The sequence below is a fragment of the Aulostomus chinensis genome, chromosome 10, assembly GCF_037954235.1.
Source record: "Aulostomus chinensis isolate RoL2024-O1b breed Wild chromosome 10, RoL_Achi_v1.0, whole genome shotgun sequence".
NCBI classification, from domain to species: Eukaryota; Metazoa; Chordata; class Actinopteri; order Syngnathiformes; family Aulostomidae; genus Aulostomus; species Aulostomus chinensis.
In genome coordinates, this window is record NC_141329.1 from 19557145 (window position 1) to 19571896 (window position 14752).

Here is a 14752-nt window from a genome sequence, read left to right on the forward strand (position 1 = left end):
ATTTTAGGCCCCAGGTCACACGACGTGGCAGTTGCTCTAATGAAAATATAATACTTTTTGAAGAACTGCATTAAAATATGCATATGTACTCAAGGATGCAATAAAAATAGGTACATCCCCTATTTCAAGTTGGTAGTTCAATCTGGCACTGGTTTATACTCCAAAGGTCACATGACACGTTATCTATTGGAAAGAGAAAAAAAAAAGGAATTTTCCTTTAAAATAGTCTAAAAAGGTAGTAGTAGACGTGCGACTTACTTGTCCAGTGTAGTAACAATATCTGTTTTTTGTTTTTTTTTAATTCACAGTCACTTTTTCATTTGCCATGGGAGCTTCTGTTCAAATATTCAAGTAAAACGTCAGAACACCTTGCCAATCACATGATTTTGCAACAGGAGCCCTTATTGACTACTATAGGTTAGTCAGCACAAAGGTACTGAAATGAATGTCATCAACTATCAACCACCACCTCTGTAAAAGATTTATATTTGTATGTATTTGTGTAGGCATATCCTCATCTGGAACTAGGCTGCCCCCTTGTGGCCATTATAATGTTTGTTTTTCACAGTTCCAGCATCTGTACTGTCCTCTCAGGATATGTCATCACTGAAACAAAAGACAATATTGAAATTTGTTTTTCAAAGGATAACAAAGGAAAAAAGTGGACAGTTCCATATGAACACCCACCCTTCTTCCTGAATAGTGACTAAATCCCGCTTAACTTTCTGGAACTTTTGGTTACAAGGATTAGCATGTTTACTTGTTTCCAACTGATTAAGCCATTAGTCATAAAGCTACATAGTAAGACATCAGAGCAAAATTAAAAGCAGTGACTGTTTAATTTTTGACTTGGACAAGAATGACTAAGAAAAAAAAAAACACCCAAAATGAATGCCACCTCAGCGATTACAGCGAGTACGTACTGACAGCAAACAAATGATATGGCACGCTCAAATTCACAGCAGTAAGTTTACAATATTAATCATTATACATGATCACAGCAAGAAAAGTCAAGTGACCGCAACTGACGTTGATACATTCAGAAACTTCCACTTCTTTTACATGAAACTTGAGTGTATTTAAACAAGGTATCATTACTAAAAACATCCGATTACTTTTACTTTATCTAAATTGTTGATGACTACACTGATCTGATGTAGAGACAGTGGTGCCTGGTGTCTTGGACCAAAAATGACAACATGATGTTAACTCTGCGGCATCGAAAAAAATCTAGATTATTTCAGAATTTTACAAACATTTCAAAAACAAGGCATTCGTCGAAAACGAAAAATCTGATCTCAAACCATTCATTCAAATCTTTACCGTCAGATACGAAAAACTAAAATGCCGTGACGTAAACTAGTGGAGTCACTGAATTTGGTTTTGGAGGCCAGGAAAGAGATAGAAGCGTCTTATCATGGTGCATCTGTCTTTGCTTGGAATCTGTCTCCTGTGTTGAAATGTGAATTCTTCTTCAAAGCGTTGCATGACCTGCAAATGGAAATAGAAATAATGGAAGTGATTCTACAGCTCCATACAGTTATTAATTTCCACACTTGGCTGAGCTTGAAACATCTACAAACTAAAAAAATGTGATACATGGCGTGGTTATGGCTGCCCTTTAAAACAAGGCTCTTATTGTTTTGCTTTTTTTTCATTAATCGCTGCGTTCCCGTTGAGCACAAAACAACCCCAACGTGATGCATTGTGGGTCATAACGTCGGATGTGTTATTAGTGGATAAAATGCCTATCAAGTAAAGCGTATTTCTGATATTGGAAATACAATTACACGCAAAACTAGTCAAATACCAAACTGTGTAAATGTGCGTTTTAAAGCAGATGTTAATGTCTGACCACCCAAGGATATTTTCACATCCAGAGGAGTGTTGAAATCAGCAAAACGTACCTTTCTGAAAAGCTCCTCAATGTCATCCCTCCATCCATACGTGTTCAGTACGTCAACAAAATACTGAATAAGAACAGACCCCCGCTCAGTGTGTCTGTATGAAACCTGATCTGCAAAAAAAAAATACACAGAAAATACATGACATATTCATCAATACATGTTCATCATCACAGGGAGATTTGCTGACGCGCACTGACCAGGGGTGCAAGAGAGAAGAGAAATGAAATCTTTCTCTTTAGGTGCAAATCGCAGAGCATCTTCGACGTAGTCAGGAGATGCGGACGAGCTCGGCTGCTGGGTGTTGTCACACACCGTGTTTTCTGCACCATCTGATACGAGCACGGATCCTTTCTCGTCTGTGTCATTCAAAATAAAAAACAAAAAAAAATTCACTCACTTTAGGACAGCAAAGATGTTAGACAGTAGAAATTTGCTATCAACTTAAATCATATCTACGGAGAGTGCGTTTAGCTACGCAGTCCAAAAAAGAAATGATGTTCAATCACCTCCTCTGCACGCCTGGATGATGATGATCTTGGGTTTGTCCTCCATTAATGGACAGTTCACTGTGTTCAAGTATTTGTAAATGTCGCTGACAGGGAAGATGTCTGGTTTCTCATCAGATATTGGATTATCATTCCAGTTGACACCGAGCACAGCTCCCATTTTCCCGTGAGACATGATAACCACGAACACGCTGTCGGTCTCTTTAAGTTTGGGATGCTTGGAGAACTTCACGAGAGCCTCTTTAATTTGCTAGGAGAACACAAAAAAGTCAGACATCGGTCAATGACACTTTGGATTCACTGCAATAAGAGGATTTCTTTTTTTTTTTAAACGTACCTCTCCTGTGAGGTTGCTGTATTGCACCACCTCGTACCCATTGGCTCCTAACAGGTTCTTCATGTTCTGTTCATCCATCTCAGCGCCGGCTCTGTTCAGCCTCTCATCAGCGAACTTAATATTAGTGATCAAAAGAGCCACGCGGCTCGCTATGGATGTTTTGGTCACACGGTAAGTCTAAAACAAAACAATACAAAAAAAAGTTCAGATCAAATGAAGACGTACAAGAAAAAAAAGGAATTTTAGATTGAATTTAAAAAAAAAAACATCTGATGTCAACTTTTTTCCAATTACATGAAATCTTGGAGCGATATCACACTCGCTAGCCTCTACGCTACAACTACACGTTAACTAAACTAAATGTCCATTTGCAAACTTTCAAACGAATCATCTCGTATAATCCAAGTCTTCTTTAACTACAACAGTTCAGGTTCTACAATCTTGCCATTAGATTTGTTTTAGGACCTGGACAACGACAAATATTCACCCAAACATTAATCATGCAAAAAAATAATAGAAAATAAACAGTAATTTACATCACAGTATGAAATGATGTCAGAAAAGAAGGTGTGACAAGATGATGATATTAAATGCGTGAGTCCCTGCCTGGCGGCAGAATTCTAGCCAGAGAATGAGTTAGAAAACAGGATTCCACTGCAATGTGAGCAAGTCACAGCCTGACTGGATTTTTTTTTGGGGGGGGGGGGGGGGGCTCAAATCAAAGCGATTTTAGATTTGTATAATTTTGTTATTAAGCTTCGGTCTCCGTTAGCTTCAAGCAAAAGTATGCGACCAGCATTGCTGAGCTCCTGGATTTACAGGGAAGTCATGCAGAGGAGTATTTGACAGCAAATGAAACTTTTTGAGTGAAAATTCGCTTTAAGATGCATGACTTGATGTCGTTGTCCTAAAACAATCTTCTCCAATTATTTCCACTGCTAGAAAATAATTTGATTCAGTTTTTTATGAGACACCAACGCTTTTGTCACTCTGTTTCTCCCTCCAGAATGCCTGAGAGGTGGGGATGAGCGTGGTTGACCACCCCTGCACAACCTGGGAATCTGCAACTGAAAAGAGTGAAACAACACTATTATTCAAAATGAAACTTATTTCTGTACCAAACCTGCTAACAAGACATGAGCCGTCTTGTTTATGTGGAAGGGAAGTATCTCAACTCACCTGAATGTGCAGGTTGCCCAGAGGACAGAGCCAGGTTTTTGTGAAGCGTAGGATCTCTGTTTAGAAGGTGAGCGATCATCTTCCAGCTGGCATCATCTCCTTTCTTCTTCACCGTGTCAATGAGCTGCCGAGCCTTGTTCCTTGTGCTGTTGTTCTCCTGAAGTATCGAGTCTTTCTCCGCATCACTCAAAATACGATCCTCCAGGAGATCATCCAGGAGGTCATCGATCACCGCTGACGACACACCGTCCACAAACTTGGTCCTCACGCGGGCAAGTTCCGCTACAAGTAAGAAAAGCATCATACGCTTAAGTTTCTGACCTTGTCAATCAGGCAGGGTAAATATTCAAAAATCATTTCAAAGAGTGATTTATTTGGGGTGCACGGTGGTGCAGTGGTTAGCACTGCTGCCTGACAGCAAGAAGGTTCCGGGTTCGAGTCCTGGCTTGGGCAGGGGATCTTTCTGTGTGAGTCTCCATGTTCTCCCTGTGTCTGTGTGGGTTTTCTCTGGTGCTCCAGCTTCCTCCCACAGTCCAAAGACATCAAGAGGGGACGAGGCTGATTGATACTCTAAATTGACCGTAGGTGTGAATGGAATGAAGACAATGGATGGATGGATGGATTTAATATTTCTGGATTGAAAAATTCTTAAACACAAAATTTGGAGACAGCCATTAAAGGAGTTGTGCGAATAAACCAGCAAGCAGACCGTTTACAAATGACCAATATCTGTCTACACATGTTGATATGATCTCACGCCCTTAAAAAAATTCCCTTAATGTTAACATTAACGCCGGCGCGTTACCGGTGTTCCACATTCTCGTTCGGATTTTGTACCTGTGTTATTAATGTTGTATATTTATGTGATGACAGAAAATACTACATGGCTTCTTGGTCATACTTGTTTTAATGTCGTAATACAGTATCGCAGCATGAGTAACGTAGTGTCAGTATCGTAGTGTCCGTGGGTTCACGCTTGTCAACAGTTGGATCCTATGTTCTCGGTGAGAACAGCAGCATCGTGGCGTAGTACCGGTTAATTAAAAACAAAAACAAAACAAAACATCTGTTGCATTTAAATGCAAAGCTTTTTGAATGATTTTTTTTAAAATTTTTCTACTGTAATGGTTCGCTCACAAGGCGCCCTAACGACTCCTTAAAGCTAAAAAAAAAAAAAAAAAAAAAAGACTTGGAGGTTTTTGCAGTATTTACAGATCGAGGCATCTTACCCGACATTGCTCAAGACTCGATGGATTTCTTATGTTTTCTCCAGGAAACCTCCACCGCTCCTTCCAGTCTCTCCCTCTCTCTCTCTCTCACATTAGCGAGAATACGTTTTGCCGCGTACAACCAGGAACATCCGCCTGCGGCACTAAGAGGAAGTTTGCCTTTAATGCCGTCCAGGCGAAGGCCCGCCTACCGCCTTCGTGTCGGACAGGGTTGAGAGAAACAAAACGAGCTCCTAACCTGATATTCTATCTTGATCCCTCGTCAGAGAACCGAAACGTGCACACACAAGTGTGTAGTTCTGTCAGTAGTGTGTATTCCTGGATATTCAATGTAGTGGTTCCTGAGGGGGCAAAAGCAGCAGCGGAAACGCAGACATTGCAATATTCCACGTAGCACTGTAATCTAGACATGCACTCATGAAAGATTTTGCTTCATTGACTGGTTGAAGTAGCAGTTTGGGCGTCTCAACTGGCAGAGGCATTGTTTTGAATATGCTGACACTCGTATAACCTATGTTTTTCATAAAATTTAAAAAAAAAACCTGAATTAGTCAGTGTGCAGTCAGAACAGCCCAAAAACATGAACTGGAAATATCTTTTCATCCTAAAAGTCATGCAATGGTACTGCAGCTTTTTTTTTTTTTAAATAATTAATGACTTGCAAAATGGTGAAGAGGGAATGAGAGGGGGAGTGTATGAAAATTAGCTCGCTGCAACTGTTTATACCTCTTTTCGTGAAACTCCAGCAGCGTTTAGTAGACTAAAAAGAACTTCGCCCGACCTACCATGAGCGTGAAGGTGGATAGATGATAGCAGAGTATCAATTTTGAGTGAACTATACCTTGAAATCCTTTTATGGCTGCGTCAGTGCACTTTGGACTTGTCAGCTCCATAAAATGGCGCTGTAAATCTACATTTGTTCCCCGTGTGAACTGTTTAATCTTCTGGTTACGAGGAGCATTTTCTCATTCGCCTTTAAAAACAGCAGTGCTGGAAGACGTTCAAGTACACAGTTCCTTTGGTGAGAAGTTGGGCTAATTATTACCATGAATAGCTGCAACAAATTTTTGTTGAATACAAGCACAATGCCCAAATAATAAAGCACTCCGATGAAAGTGAAAGTCTCGATTCAAAATTTCTACTTAAGTAGAAGTAGAGAGGTATTTGATAATGAGTTTACTTTGTACAACACACATTCTAAATGATGTCTGTGTGTTCCACCACCCAGGAATGTTCATCGCCCAAACCAGTGACCTCCAAATGTCATGTGACAGTCGTACTACTCTGATTTCTTCCTCTTGGAGTTGGTAGGGTTCAAGGTACATCATTTTCTTCATGTTTTACCGTGTTTCTAGGAAAAATCTGGGTGCACCCAACCAGTCAACTTTGCTTCAGAAGGATCTTATCGCGGTATTAAATAAGCAGCATCAGCATTCAGTATTTCACCATGATTATTAGGAATTCCCCAAAACACATAGGAAAGTCATGAATGAGGAAATGAAACAGCATGGCTTTCCAGTGTTTCCTTTGATCCTATGACCTTTCCACCAGGGTCAAGGGGTTGTAGACAGGAACTGGTTAAGTAATGGGTTTGGAAAAATGTAGTACTGTTTCATAAAATGCAAATACTAAAGTTAAACACAGATACCCCGACATTGTACTTCAGAACACTTTGTGAGTAAAAATACTTTTCACCACTGTTAGTCAGGCAACATTAGATTAGATTAGATTTATTGGTCCTCGTAAGGGAACTTGTTTCAATGCACCTTAAGAACACAGAAGACGTGGATACAAGATACATTTCCTCAGGGTGTGATTGTTCAATAACTTCACATTTAATTGAGATATATTTCCTACATCCTACTTCTCCTATGTGTTTGGAACCTGCTGGGGTGCTGCGACATACAGTCCCTTCCCACGGCAGCCACTTTGACATGTCAGTTTCGAAAAGAGAGACGGAGGCACATCTGACACGTTATTTGCAAATAATGGAACATCAACGTGAGAACAAGGCACTTAACAGTCATCTCATCACAAATATGCAACACACAGTAGTCATGTGGTGACAATTTGCATTGACATTACTGAATATGCTTTGGGACACAATAAAACAAGACCACCCCTCTTTCTTTTCCTTATTTGGCATTGTGTGACCTGCTTCACAGACATTTGGCAGAGGACGCCACTTCCTGGAAAGGGAAGCCAGCCCGATTGCTAAGGAAGGAATGATAATGACCTCTTCACAAAGACGGAAAGATTTTAGAGATACTTAAATAAATAAGCACATGGAGAACCTATTTTAAATTTACATACTTGTCCAACTTTCCTGTGGTGAGCTAAACAATTTACCAGGTGCATCTTACTAGTATTGCATTTGGCCCCAGTTCCGAACCACTGATTGACACAGAGCAGGAGGGATCCACGCTTTCATATTGTTTATACCAAATTCTGCCCCCACAATAGGAACGTCACAGCAGATATACAGACTCATCAGACAAGTCTCCTAAAAAAAAAAAAAAAAAAGATTCTGGTGAGCCCACGCACAATGTAGCTTCATTTTGTAGTTCTGAGCTGACAGGAGTGGCATCTGGTGGGGTCTTCTGCTGCTGTAGGTCATGTGTTTCAGGGTTCCACCTGTGGTACGTTCCGAGATGCTGTCAAATTTGGTGTAAAAATCCCACGAGAGCATCTGTTTCTGAAACACCCAGCCGACATCCACGCCACAACTGGATGCTCACTTCGAACTTAAGCAGTCTTTCCTCAGCTTGTCTTTATGAGTCGCTGCCATGTGATTGGCCAATTAGATATTTGCATTAACGAGCAGTTGAACAGGTTTACCCAATAGGGTGGCAGGTGAGTGTAGGCCCTTAATAGAAATTTGCAGGATAGGAATAATGACATCATCTGGAGGATTTCTGAACACTGTGGAAGAGTGATTGAGTTTTTTTACAACCTGCGGTAGATAAGCCAGTTTGCTCTGGGTTAATTAAGTTTGATGTATTTAAAAGAATGAAATGTGAAATAAAAAAAAAATATTCAGGAACTTTTCCATTACTTATTTCACAATAGCATGAAATCATTTGAGATGGTTGGATGGAAGAAATTATTTGCTAATTAATATAAAGATTAAATGCACGGTGGTGCAGTGGTCAGCACTGTCGCTGCACAGCAAGAAGGTTCCGGGTTCGAGTCCCTATCCTGATTTTGCAGTGACATATGGATTAACATTTCATAAATTATAGTCTATTGATGTCATGTTTTGTTATTATAATGCTTTATGTTGGCTGGCACGGTGGTGCAGGGGTTAGGACTGTCGGCTCACAGCAAGAAGGTTCCAGATTCGAGCCTCGGCTCGAGCACGGGGTCTTTCTGTGTGGAGTCTGCATGTTCTCCCTGTTCCTGTGTGGGTTCTCTCTGGTACTCCAGCTTCCTCCCACAGTCCAAAGACATCAAGAGGGGACGAGGCTGATTGATACTCTAAATTGACTGTAGGTGTGACTGTGAGTGTGAATGGTTGTCTGTCTCTGTGTGTTGGTCCTGTGATGGACTGGTGACCTGTCCAGGGTGAACCCCGCCTCTCGCCCAAAGGCTGCTGGGATAGGCTCCAGCCCCCCACGACCCTTAACAGGATAAGCAGAGGAAAATGGATGGATGGATGGATGGGTGGATTAAATGTTTGCACAATTCATGTAATGATTGAAGCCACAGGGGCTGCACGGTGGTGCAGTGGTTAGACCTGTGGCCTCACAGCAAGAAGGTTCCGGGTTCGAGTCCCGGCTCGGGCACGGGATCTTTCTGTGTGGAGTCTCCATGTTCTCCCCGTGTCTGCGTGGGTTCTCTCTGGTACTCCGGCTTCCTCCCACAGTCCAAAGACATGCAATTGGGGATGAGGCTGATTGATACTCTAAATTGACCGTAGGTATGAATGTGAGTGTGGCTGGTTGTTCGTCTCTCTGTCGGCCCTGCGATGTACTGGCGACCTGTCCAGGGTGAACCCCGCCTCTCGCCCGTTGACGCTGGGATAGGCTCCAGCCCCCCCGCGACCCTTAATGTGTAGGAATAAGCGGAAGATGACGATGGATGGATGGATTGAAGCCACATGAGGAGGGGTGGGGGCAGCACATCAGCATCAGGTCTGCTCCTCCTGAGGCACATTCACAGCAAACAGACAATCACAGTATTACTGCAACAGATTACCCACATTTAGGTTTTGTATTTCAGCTCCTGGCCTGCTCATCACTGCGCTCTCCAAGTGCAATATTGTTAAGACGGAAACGTGGAAATTGTTCAACCTATTTGGATCTTCTAACTTTTATTTACATTCTAAATTCCTGGCATACTTTTTATGTTCCATTATATTTTTAGATTCATAATTTGATATATATATACACACATAGTGTGACAAAGTTGATTAATGTGTTACAAAGTTAAATGTGTTTGTTCAGGGATAAACATACACTTTGAGGATGTGAAAGTTGGGGAACGAGCACTGACAAGAGGCTCAGAGTACTTTCGCCACTGATAACGTCAGTTTGCTCATGTCAAAGTACAATATCCTTGAAAGGTGCAAATAGCTCATAAATGGTGACCAGCTGCTTTGGAATGTCTCAGCTTACCTGTTTAATGGTGTTGCCCAGAGGACAGAGCCAGGTTTTTGTGAAGCGTAGGATCTCTGTTTAGAAGGTGAGCGATCATCTTCCAGCTGGCATCATCTCCTTTCTTCTTCACCGTGTCAATGAGCTGCCGAGCCTTGTTCCTTGTGCTGTTGTTCTCCTGAAGTATCGAGTCTTTCTCCGCATCACTCAAAATACGATCCTCCAGGAGATCATCCAGGAGGTCATCGATCACCGCTGACGACACACCGTCCACAAACTTGGTCCTCACGCGGGCAAGTTCCGCTACAAGTAAGAAAAGGATTACACGTTTCACTTAACCCTGTGAGGGAATTTTCCTTGTTACCTATTTAGAGAGCATTCTTCTTCTATATTGTGTTATATTCTATACTTTATTATAGAATTGCTTTTATTTGATTTGTTTATTTATCTGTCTTGATGTCTTTAAAATCTACTGTGCCCATGACTTGTCTGTCATGCATAAATGACAAACTGTGTGAATCTTGGCAAAAAACAAAGCAAAATATTTTTAAATGATCAAAAATGCCTGAATTAATTTAAATGTGACAGTGTTTGAATAAGCCTACAAGTGTCTATGAAACACTTTAACCACATCCAGTGATAGTGGGGGGGGGGGGTCATCAGCCAGCAGAACTTTTATTTTGAGGGTGCTGAGCTGGAAGAAATATAATTTCATGATAACGCATTGAAAGTACTTCCATCCATCCATTTTCTACTTTTTATCCTGTTAAGAGTCGCGGGGGGGGGGGGGGCTGGAGCCTATCCCAGCGGCCTTTGGGCGAGAGGCGGGGTTCACCCTGGACAGGTCACCAGTCCATCACAGGGCCAACACATAGAGACAGACAACCATCCACACTCACAGTCACACCTACAGTCAATTTAGAGTATCAATCAGCCTCGTCCCCTCTTGATGTCTTTGGACTGTGGGAGGAAGCTGGAGTACCAGAGAGAACCCACGCAGACACAGGGAGAACATGTAAACAAATATTTACAGTACATACATAATTATTACAATTAATATCACGATTATAAAAATATAACCATTAAATGTAACAGTCTTTAATTACTAGCTACTGTTAGTTAACTTCACAAGTATAAGGTAAAAGTGATCATTATGCTGTATTGGTACAATTATGTGTCACTGCAAATTTTTTAGTGATGGTTATAAGGCCTCCGGCACGGGATCTTTCTGTGTGGAATCTGCATGTTCTCCCTGTTCCTGTGTGGGTTCTCTCCTGGTACTCCAGCTTCCTCCCACAGACTGACCGTAGGCATGACTGTGAGTGTGAATGGTTGTCTGTTGTCTGTCTATATGTGTTCTATGGACTGGTGACCCGTCCAGGGTGAACCCTGCCTCTCGCCCGCAAGCTGCTGGGATAGGCTCCAGCCCACCCCACCCCTGTGACCCTTAGCAGGATAAGTGGTATGGATGGATGGATATAAGCTGATTTTAACAACTACCGGTAAATGGTTATACTGTTTAAACAACACCATATCATATTCTTAAAAATTAACATTTCCTTTGTTCGTCAAAACTTAATCTGCATATCTGCAGTTCCTGCATCTGTCCTTTCCTCTCAAACCTTCCCTCTGTAAAATGTATGTATACATGTACAGAGACATATTTGAATTAATTTTTCATTCAGTGTTAATGCGTCAACATTCAACAAAACCCTCTACTTTGCACATCAGTGTCACACCTCAAAGTGTTCTATAATTCTGTAGAACAATTTTGAATAAGAAACAGAGCACATTTAGCTGCAAGCAAGTTTAGACTCAGAGGAGGATAGTAGCTAAAAAAGTACATTTACTTGTGTACTGCACGTAAGTGAAATTTTGAGGTAGTTACTAGAAAAGCCCAAACCAGCCTAATATTCTGTACTCAAAATCTAGACTTAAGTTTCAGAACAGATCAGTGTGACTTAAACTAAGATTGATTTTTCTCTGAACGACACATTGAGGATGTTCTTGACAGCGCGTATAAGACTCACTTTGTTAGCATAACTGAGTACTTTGTGAACGTCTGAAAGTTTCAAACAACTCTTGGGGAAAAAAAAGCTAAGATTAAAATTTAAACTAAAATTCTAGCGCTAGATATACTTGTATTTCTGTTTTATTTAACAGAAATTATTCCTTTTACAATGAAGATTGTATACATTTACCAATCACGATTTCATATAGGTCTACAGAATATGAGTAAAGTGTAAAAAGTAGAACTCCCCCTGAAGTTGTTGGCATGAAATAATAGAAAATATCAGTCAGAAACCACTGGTGTTTCTCATCTTTCAGCCTCCTGCAGCTCGACGGCTTTATTTACAGGATCATTACTCTAAGACATACATTCTTGTAACCCACCTTCAATCAAGTTGTGTTGAAACAACTGCATCTAAAACTTCTCTGTCTTAGCCATGTTAGCCTATGATTCAGCACTCTGAAGAGACTAATAGTACTGAACCACAACAGAAGCCTGATGGACATGTAATATCCAGGAATGCACACGATGGAGCCAACTACTAACTGATCTGTGCTATAATTTCTCCACGTTTTCGGTCATGAGTCATAGTAGGTTTTTTTTGTCCTCGTCTGGTTCTTTCCAGAAACAAGTGGACGCGTGTTTGTATGGAGGAGCCAAGATTAAGGTGGTCAGAGCGAGAGACGATGTGAGTGAAAAACACCCCTAAATATTAAATATATTCTAGCCTACGAATGATCTTTTTTTTCCTGTTGATCTTTGTTTTATTTTATGTCACTAATCGAACGAAACAGTTGTAGGTGAAAACAACAGAAAGCAAGATTGGACGAAAAGCTATGAAATTTCTAATGGACGGGCGGGGCTCGTTGAGGAACAGATTCCGGTGTTTTCACGTCACTTTGCCGCTAACAGTCAGGATTAACACGCTCCTAAAGACCAGAAAGGGTCACTAATTTAGTCACTAGTTGCTTTTGATGGTTGATGTCACCAGGGGAGTTCGAGGACGTCGTCAGACAGAGTGAACGTGTAAAAGAAAAAAGTGAAATAAAACTTGTAAGCGAAAACCGGAAAGAGAAGCAACTCGGCTTCAAAGTAAAAGTTGATTGGTTTAACGTTAGCATTGCATTACAACAGCGTTCATCATACTTACCCTGCAAAATCATTCCAAATAGTACATCATCTAATGACCTCAAGCTCTCACACAAAACAAAGTAAAAATTGCTGGCTTTACACTCCAAGCCCGATCCTGCCCCTGCCTCCTCTAGATTCAGCCGTGGGAAAGTAGCAGAAATATGTCTGTATCTTATTGCTCGTGTTCATTATTTGAGCTATATGTTAGTTTGTTTATTTAGTCAAGCCATAAATTGACCAACAGGCTTCCGAATAGTTTGAATGCTGCACTTTTACTTTGAAGGCCAACTGCATCGGTTTTTGGTTCTCGGCTGAAACTCTTTCGGTTTTCCTTATAAACGCTGGAGAACTGAACAAATGGATAGTTGTGCTTTACTGTTAAAGTGAGAGAAACGAATCATACGACGTTCATTTGAAAAGTTGTTCGGATAAACGAGTGCTAGGTCATGCTTTTAAAAAAAAACTTTTGTAGAGCAATATTACCTAAATTTCCTTAACAACGACTTCCGTGGAATTCTACTTTATGCACAGACCGTCCACATACTCGCGAGAACTTTCTTGCAAAAGTCGGTGATTTTAACTGAAGAAGCTGCCATCTATTTATCTCTACGTCTATCTCCTTACCTGCCATGGCTGATACACTCCTTATTGTTGGTTAACTCTCACCGCCATGTCCCTGAAGTGCACGGAGGTCTTGGAGGAAGGTGGAGTCATGACACTGCTACAAAAGTGATGTAGATAGTGGGCTTGTTAGAACCCGCAGACGTTGCCTATTTGTGTAATGTATTTCTTTATGAAGTACAGTTCGGAGGTACTTACTGAATACCATTCCCTACTGTATATGTTTGGCTTCTGCTGCACAACTGTCAATTATCATTGCTATTTATTTATTTTATTTATTACTATTTTCCAGATAGAGAGGCAACGTTCGTATAGCAGGTCTTGATGCTCGATTAGGATTTTTTGTTCAGATCTGATTTGTGTGTGTGTGTGTGTGTGTGTGTGGCTGTTCCCCTTGTTGTTTTAAAGTGACCTATATCCTCTCCTGAAGTGCAGAGGAACGTCATGACATCACAGGCAGCTCTCAGTAGAGGGAAGTGTGGTTTGAGAGGTGCGGATAGGATTTGTCTTTCACTGGCCTGCAACTGTGTTAGACCCCATGGGATTCCTTCTAAGATGGATGCTGCTATCCTTGCTAACTGTGGGAAAACATCAAGTAATTGCTCACAGATTAGATCATTGGATCTCCACCTGATCCTGACCGTGAGGAGAAGGTGCCATTTCCAGGCAATCAAATGGATTCCAATAGTTTTGATACGAGAGAGGGAACTTCATTGAGCACTAAGCCAATTGATAGTAAAGATTAAAACTCACTACTAAGCCAGGAAAAGAAAAACAATATAGTCCAGCCAGTTTTATTTGTATCGTGCCAAATCACAACAAAAGTTATCTCATGACACTTTACAAGTAGAGCAGGTCCAGTACCACACTCCTTCAATGAATTTACACCCAACAGTTCTCCATGAATAAGAACATCCTGCAGCAGTGGCGACAAAAACCTTCCTTTTAACAGACAGGAATGTCGAGCAGACCCAGGCCTTCTGCTTTGACTGGTTGGGGGGAAGAGAGCAGGACAGCAGGGCAGAGACAAAGACAGATAATGGAGGAAGACAGATATACAGAAGGAAAGAGAGGAACAGAGATAAAGAAGGAGAGAAAGGGAAGAGACTGATGGACAGACGGGAATGCAAGCAGGTGGAGCTACAGGTGGCAGCTTGAGCCTCTTCAGGTCTGTAGCCTCATCCAGCATCACCTGGGATCTGGGATGTGGGAAGCCTGAAGGCTCCGGAGAAGAAG

General features: G+C 41.3%; 1 protein-coding gene across 1 annotated transcript; it reads right to left on the reverse strand.

Annotated features, from left to right (window-relative positions):
• Positions 1 to 826: 826 nt before the first annotated feature.
• Positions 827 to 13653, reverse strand: LOC147254769 (caspase-1-like). The gene is made up of 10 exons (XM_086215018.1): positions 13520 to 13653; positions 9782 to 10056; positions 4346 to 4493; positions 3930 to 4211; positions 3729 to 3817; positions 2751 to 2927; positions 2414 to 2663; positions 2105 to 2263; positions 1908 to 2017; positions 827 to 1491 (listed from the first exon to the last, which is right to left on the reverse strand). The coding sequence occupies exons 1-10, from the start codon at positions 13524 to 13526 to the stop codon at positions 1369 to 1371; spliced, it is 1620 nt and encodes a 539-aa protein (XP_086071144.1). The 5' UTR covers positions 13527 to 13653; the 3' UTR covers positions 827 to 1368.
• Between the last annotated feature and the right edge of the window lie 1099 nt (positions 13654 to 14752).

Excerpts from the sequence above, each read along its gene's own strand:
- LOC147254769 (XM_086215018.1), bottom strand. Across the intron at positions 3,818-3,929 it reads TGGGCAACCTGCACATTCAG|TTGCAGATTCCCAGGTTGTG; the intron begins GTGAGTTGAGAT and ends CACTCTTTTCAG. Across the intron at positions 2,264-2,413 it reads CATCCAGGCGTGCAGAGGAG|ACGAGAAAGGATCCGTGCTC; the intron begins GTGATTGAACAT and ends TGAATGACACAG.